Genomic DNA, 7654 nt, shown 5'->3' on the forward strand with positions numbered 1-7654 from the left:
CTGACATAAATAATTTCAAAGGTTACTACATTAAATTACACAATTTAAAAGGCCATTGTATAGAGTGTTACAAACTGGACTATATTTAATAACTTACTTTGAAGAAATGGTAATTGGGTCTAAATAGCGTTTGGTATTTGTAGTCTAAATTCAGATTTCCCACACGCCGACTTATTTTCATCAGCTTCAGAAGCATCTGCATTCACCAAATACTGTGGTTAATCTTAGATATATTCATCAGACTTTCCCAAAGGGAAATGTTCATTTGTTGTCCATTTTTTATTCTAGATAACAATGTCTTTGGAAAAGTGCGTCAAAAATGTATTTTACAGATGAAAATATGACATAAGTATTTATCTGCTCTGGAGCAGTCCGGTCCTGGAGTGTCTTAACGGAATGAAACTAAAATATTTAGTGACTTCATCCAATGTCCAGAAGAATGGATGTGTGTAATAGACAAATATATGCGCATGTTTGAAGATGTACTATGCAGAAATCGGTCTGCCTGGTTGTAAAAATTCTAACAGTATGCCTAATTTCAGTTGATGTGAGAAAACAAACTAGTATAGTGTAAAGCAAGGTTTCCCAAACTCGGTTCTGGGGCCCCCCTCCTGGGTGCACGTTTTGGGTTTTACCCTAGCACTACACAGCTAATTCAAATAATCCAAACTTGATGATGAGTTGGTTATTTGATTCAGCTGTGTAGTTTTAGAGCAAAAAGCTGTGACATATATTTTCAGGTGTTTGTTGCTGGATCTAATCCCAGAGCTGGCAAAGTAAAATCTGTTATTCTGCCCCAGAATCCATTGTTCCCCGGTAGGCCGTCATTGTCAATAAGAATTTGTTTCTTAACTGGCTTGCCTAGTTAAATAAAGGTTACATAATTAAAAATAAAATAAAAACTTTCAAATTGGAAGCATAGATATGGGCATACAGAACGGATTTACTTTGACTTCAATGACAATGGTAGGTCTATAACTCACATTTCTATGTGGGTTTTGTCTGGTTGCCCAAAAAGTTACATATTGCAGATTTAATAAGATATCGTTTCATTTGCATATTTTAATAAAAATATTTCAGAAAAAGTATAATACATAAAAGTATTATATTTGTATCTACATTCAATAGGTAAAAGTTGATTGTGATATCATACATGGGAGAAACGTACCCCTGGCCTTATATCGAAATGATAGAAAAGACAATTCAAGGCACATCCCCATAACTTGTGAGACACAATCATAGCAATGTTAGAGATGACGACCATAGACTACTAGTGTGGGCCATGACAACAACTAAAACATAAGGACAATAATGGAAAGTTTTGCTGAGAAAAATTAAATCAAACCCAAAATATGGAAACGATTGGGTTCAGGAAAATAACTGTCCCAGCATGTGTGCCTTACTTTTGAACCTCATATCAAACCTCTCCAAATATTATACATATTTCTTTCCTACTAGAACTCCCCAACCAGGAGTCTGTATTTTGGATGAATGCATTTACATAGAGCTGTATGGGAGGGGATGCAGAGACAGCAATAGGCCTTTATCATAAGGTATCATCATAACTGTTATTGATCATTTTCAAACCTGTTTAAATGGCCAATGGATATGTTGCGGTTCCAATGTCCTATTATCAGGTGCCCAGTACAAATCATGGTGAAGACTAGACAGACTACAGAAAGAGACAGATGCCAACTTGTAATATAAGTGTTTTGGAGAGTGTTATACAAATATTTAAGAGGTGGTTACTAAACGCCATCCTTATGATAGATTGCTTTATCATAGAGGGTTTGGATTTCTCAGACAGTTTTAGAAGGGCCCCTCAACATTATTATAATAATGATGCATTATTTGATGCCTATGAAAATGATCCATGCAACTACAATAGAAGTTATGTGATTTATTTATTTATTTATTTTGGGAAATAAATGTTTTAAAGAAATACTGTCAAATGTGAAAAAAATATCATCTGTCAAAGATTATTTTATCATGTATTAGTTTGAGTAAATTCAGATTTTCAGATACAGTTGTGATGTAAAAAACTTAGAGTAGAAATCTAGGAACATAACAAACAAAAACAAAAAAAACATTGCATCATCAATATGTGGTGTGCACAGTGCGTTTGGGATAACAGTACACATTCGATAGTGGAGCGATGGACATGGATGAAATAGCTTCCTTTGATAAGACACTTATCCTGACATTTCATTTGCGTTTTTGGTGTTGCATTTACACCTACTTTACTGTCATTCGTCCTTTATCAGGTCATATTAGACCTACGTCCCTTTCTTGAATGTCAGCGGCTCAGGTCTAAATGCTGCTGTAATACCATTTGCGTGATGAGAAACATGTTCTTCAAAATGTGCATTATGAACTATGCACGTTATTACATATTGATCTACATTATTTTTCAACAAATTGCCATAATAATATTAACAATAATAATAATAGTAATAATAATGCCACAATTAAAGTTTGAATGATAGGCAAACTGAATACATTTTACGTTGATTTGATTATTAATGCATACGAGAGGTGGCTTTATTAGGAATTTAAATTGTCTAAGAACTAATTGTCTAAGAACTAATACAACTCTGTGTTGATTAGTCTATTTGTATAGCTTTGGAATCCCACTATTACTATATTGAAAACATATAGAACTTGTGTTTTCAGTGTTTTTATTCTAACGAATGTGCCAAACTTGCTGTATCTTTATCTTTCCTAAAACCATTTTTTATGGATAACATTTTTAATGAGGTATAATATTTCACTGTATTGGTCCTCCTACATCTGCGATGCCTCTACAAAATCTCATGTGAACAATGTTGGCTACCCCATCGACCTTGCGTTCCAACTCAATTTGGTCTCAATCACACAATAATGAAAACGCACTCCAACCAGATCCTTATAAAAAGTAATTCGCCAGGAATATCTCGCACTTCAAGTGATTTATTGTTAACGTTCAATTGGTTTGAAACATGTACAGCAGCCATCACGCATTTGTTCGTTTTGACAAAAGAAGAAAGATAACAAAAAAGTCGACTTAAAACAAGCATACAGGTAAACGCATTCTCGTGTGTTAGCCAAATATACAGTTCCTACTTTCTTTAAGTCTAAATTAATACATTAGATTACAATATTAATAGCATCAAATACCAGGTTATCACTGCAAAGAAGTGGTGGTTTAGTACCTTAAGAGAGTTCATACCTGATCCCACCTATCTCACTTTTCCCTACAGTCCCCTTAATGTGGAGCAGCATTCCCGTTCAACAACACAGACAACGTTAACATCATGAGGAAGTCCATCACATTGATTAGAAAAGGTACAGAAACGACACAATCTATTTCAAGGGTAGCAATTTCGTTTAATGTTCAAAAATAGTCTTCCTCTTCAGAAATGTCAAGAAAATGTGCCCTGACCAGCTGGTGCGCCTGAGCGCGTTGTCCTCTCAGACACCAAGGGCTCCATTTTCGCACAGTTATGTATATCAACATGATATGTCTCGTTTTCTCTTGGGCTCGTCCGCGGGTTAACATATAAAAATTGTAAATTACAGTAGGTCCTACCAAGTTCTGCCGTAGAGGAGGTTGGAACTGACCATGTTATTAGTGTAGTCTATAACAGAAGTGTCTATTTGCGCCATGTTGATCTGGCTATGGAGTGAAGGAGGGCTAGGTGACATCTCCTCCAGGTCTTGGGCCTGAACTAATGAGTTAACCTGATGGTTTTGGTGTTGATTGATGGCATTACTGGAAGCGGTGAGCACGACCCCAGAACCGTTCTGTTGCTGTTGCTGCTGCTGTTGTTGCTGTTGCTGTTGCTGCTGTACCTGCTGCTGGTTTGGGGTTGGTGTGTTGGAGCCGTTCTGACATGGTTTACCATCCTTCACCAGAACAGGCACTGCCACGCGCCTCGGCGACTGTTGTTGCTGACACAGGCTGCTGTCCTGCTGCAGCTGCTGCGCCGCTTTGTCCTTGGCCTGTCGCTTCATCTTGTACCTGTGGTTCTGGAACCAGATCTTGACCTGGGTCGGGGTCAGATGGATCATACTGGCCAGGTGTTCCCGCTCTGGCGCTGAGAGGTATTTCTGTTGTTTGAATCTCCTCTCTAGCTCATACACCTGAGCCTGGGAGAAGAGTACCCGTCGTTTCCTCCTGGGCGCTGCGTGCAGGGGTGGCATGGACTTGGAGGCGTCCCCCATGCCTGTTAGGGTCCCCATTCCAGTCATGTTCATACCTGTGGAAGGTCCCATGAATCTAGAAACTTAAAAATATACATACATATACGCACATTCAATATTCAGCAATGCAAATGTGTCGGTTTGTTGGCCTGAAGTAGTTCATCCATGGTCTATATACCGTGCGTAATTGGCCAAATGTAGGTTAGTCAACAAGCTCTCACAGTCTCAGCTCAGAATTAAACGTTCATCCACGTTTCTGAGATCACTATGCAGCATTAACGAGCAAGTTTATTTCATTCCAATAATAATATTAATAATACATTTTTTGTGAAATAAAATTAAAACATACTTTTTTCCTTATTCGAAAATGGTGTAATGTCAGACTAGCCTAGGCTACTCAGTGATCGTGAGTAGTGTGTTATTGGTTCAAATCTGTCCGTATGTCGTTAAAAGTTTGGTGATATTGAAATAAAACAAGTCACAAAACAATAAAAACGAATCAAAACCTAAAAAACGACTTACTTGTTGAATATCTTTGATCCGTGTTTGCGCCATACCACCCTGTGGCTGTTGCGCTATTTCTCATGGTTTCCTGGTACGACGGAAGGTCTCCCATGTTGCCAATGCTCCCATTGCAGTATCCCCCCATGGCGCTGTGCGAGAACTGGGAGACAGTGTGTGGCATGTGGTAGGTGGTCGCCACGGTGGCGTTGTGGCCCATGGAGTGCTGTTGCATGCCAGTCTGGGACACCTGAGGCTGTCGGTAAGCTCCCAGTGGAGAGGTTAGGTTCCCTGCGCCGTCCATGGCACTAAACTTCTTGTAGGTCTCCTCGATAGGACTCAAAATATCACTCACTGAGAAAGGCGTTGTATGTTTTGGGCTCAACGACATGGTTCAGAAAGCAGGTAGATTTTGTTGAGCAGATCAACCGTGTTGTTGTATCAGCTCTCTCCTTGTGGATGGCTACGTAAGAGAGTGCTTGTAGTACGCCTGCGATCCGATTGATCGCCTTGGAGAAGGAGGCGAGCCCTGGGTGCTCATAGCTCGGGTTTATTGTAGCCAGGAGCCAGGTTTACGACAAACACAGGGGGCGGAGCGACGTCCTAAATGAGCAAATAATAGTCATCGACATTTTAGTAAGATAAGGAAAATGTTGTTACTTTTGTATTAAGGTGAACATAATGCCAAATAAAATCTGTGTACTTATGTTTCTAACATATAATTTATGGAATTAGACATTGTTATTTGTCCACATGTCTATCCATAATACAGTTATGCACAATAGCTGCGCTTATATATAACACGTGTAATGTTGTTCTGCGTCAATAGGGAATTCCATACTTTCTAGAAACTTTGAGAGCACTTCACCAGACATAGGCGGCAGCGAGCATCACTAAAGAGGTACACTGGTACAATCCTAACTTGTGAGTATATTGCTTTCAGTTATTAAAAACAGCATATTGACATTAGATACATATAATATTAGAAATACTTGAAGATCTACCTATCTAGAATAGGCTAGCCTACAAGTTGTTTTCACCTGTGTTCTTGAAGGCAATAGATCTGACCGTTGTTTTGCTTTACCCGAACGGACAATATATGACTTTGCAGAGTGCAGAAGTACATTTTTGTCTATTTCAAGTTTACAGATATAAATGAAAGTAAAATAAAATACTGGATGTACATTCTGCTTATGCATTGCTTTTAATAAATTCGAATTATTGGATCATGTTTAATTGGAATTCAAATTCACATTATGATAACTGATGAAATGCAACAACATCCTTTTCCGGCCCTCAACCACCTGACTCATAAGCCCACTGCGTGACCTGGCATCTTAATCTTTGTGTAAACTCCCAGGCGCCAGAGGCAGGAACATCAGATAAGACGAACAAGAAAATGACTTTTGAATCAACAAAACAATTAGCCATGAAATGTGACGGTATTACTAGGCTATTATTATTACTTTATTATGATTCCTATATTTATTTTACAGTTCATCAACTGCAGTGGCCTGATCTTTGTTTTATCAAGGCTAATCGGTTAAGTTTTAGAAAATATTTGACCATTACTAAAATCAGTGATTTAAGAAAAGAGACAATGGGAAATTATTGTTATGATGAAGAAGATTAAGATGTCGGTGGTGATTGTTTTGATGATTTTGACTTAGTGACATCGTATTTGTTCTTATTAGGCTAATGTTATAACTGGACAAAACACAGGACAATAGCTACCTGTATAGACATTGAGCTCATAATGGTAGACTTATCGGTTTCCAAGCAAAGCTAAAATACTCAGACATAAGCACTACTGGGGTCTAAATTATTGATAATGGGCCTTTCTTTATTTGTGATCAATTATTTACATTAATAATTAATGCAATTATTACGGCTTTACTCTCAGGTGGTATTACTTTCTCACATCCTTGACCAAAGTGTCATTTAGGTTGACCAGAACTCACTAAAACAAATAGACATATCCATATACCAAAGCACCAATGTTATCATATATGGTGGAATATTTCCCTTTGTTGAAGAGGGAAAATAATGGTCTAAACTCACCATAATTTGATTTAGTATGACACGTCAGTAAGTAGGGTATCCTAATAGCGCAAATGAAGATGCGACATGGTCAGCCATCAATTACTCGCAACGCAACACCAATCTCCGTTTAAGATGTTCATTATGAGTAATAAATCATTGTTGCTATGCAATTTAATTCAGTCAATATTTAGGTGCTCACTTGCATCCTTCAATTACTCACAAACCCTTCTCATCGCATTTATCCAACGGAATAGATGGATTTTGTATAGGTTAGGAGGCATAATACAGGAGACAAGCTAATTCACGGCACTCAAAAGTCAGTAGCATTATGCATAAAGTTAACCTCCCATCAGAGTAAATATCATACCAAGACTATATGGTAATTTCCTTTGTTTGAAAAGTTTCTTGCAATTCAACTGCAAAACAACAGTACACGTGTTGTTATACTTGTCTATTTCAGTTAAACCTCCATTAACCTGCTTATCTCAATATACTGCTAAACATGATCCACCTAGGTACGGTATGTGATCTTACCTGCATAGGCCATCAAATAAACGGCCTCTGTGAGCCATCTCTACGCTTTTGGCTATACGCTGAGGCTCGTGATGCGTTTTGGGAACAAGGGAAAGGTAGGCCACAGTCACAGCACCTCTAACGTTATGTAAATGAGGCAAACCTCTCAACCTTCCGGATTATTGAGTCAGAGAGCACGACCGGAGTCCAGAGACCCTCCACATTGGAAAAGCACTAAAATCTCGCGCCGGTAGGCTGCACAGTTTAGAGTAATAGTTTTGATGCATATACACTCTTGTAGCCTACGTTACAACTTGTAGAGCAGGTGAACATGAAATTATAAGAGGCCTCTCTTCGACAGCAAGATATTTGGACGTGCGGGGAAGGAAATGCCTAGACCTCTAGACGGTTTGTC

The 7654-nt window shown here is 38.4% G+C and overlaps 1 protein-coding gene across 2 annotated transcripts; it reads right to left on the reverse strand.

Moving 5' to 3' along the window:
* Positions 1-2933: 2933 nt before the first annotated feature.
* On the reverse strand, positions 2934-7336 carry LOC110498030 (thyroid transcription factor 1-like). Of its 2 annotated transcripts, none has more exons than XM_021574572.2 (3): positions 7261-7336; positions 4705-5286; positions 2934-4238 (listed from the first exon to the last, which is right to left on the reverse strand). In XM_021574572.2, the coding sequence occupies exons 2-3, from the start codon at positions 5072-5074 to the stop codon at positions 3565-3567; spliced, it is 1044 nt and encodes a 347-aa protein (XP_021430247.2). In that variant the 5' UTR covers positions 5075-5286; positions 7261-7336; the 3' UTR covers positions 2934-3564. The 2 variants fall into 2 exon arrangements, with proteins under 2 accessions (XP_021430247.2, XP_021430245.2); XM_021574570.2 differs by having other exon boundaries at positions 2934-4265.
* Positions 7337-7654: the final 318 nt, after the last annotated feature.

This window comes from Oncorhynchus mykiss, chromosome 19 (assembly GCF_013265735.2).
Source record: "Oncorhynchus mykiss isolate Arlee chromosome 19, USDA_OmykA_1.1, whole genome shotgun sequence".
NCBI classification, from domain to species: domain Eukaryota; kingdom Metazoa; phylum Chordata; class Actinopteri; order Salmoniformes; family Salmonidae; genus Oncorhynchus; species Oncorhynchus mykiss.

Coding starts and splice junctions, on each gene's coding strand:
- LOC110498030 (XM_021574570.2), bottom strand. CDS start 5,074: ATGTCGTTGAGCCCAAAACATACAACGCCTTTCTCAGTGAGTGATATT. Junction 4,266..4,704: donor GGATCAAAGATATTCAACAA/GTAAGTCGTTTT, acceptor TATATTTTTAAG/TTTCTAGATTCATGGGACCT.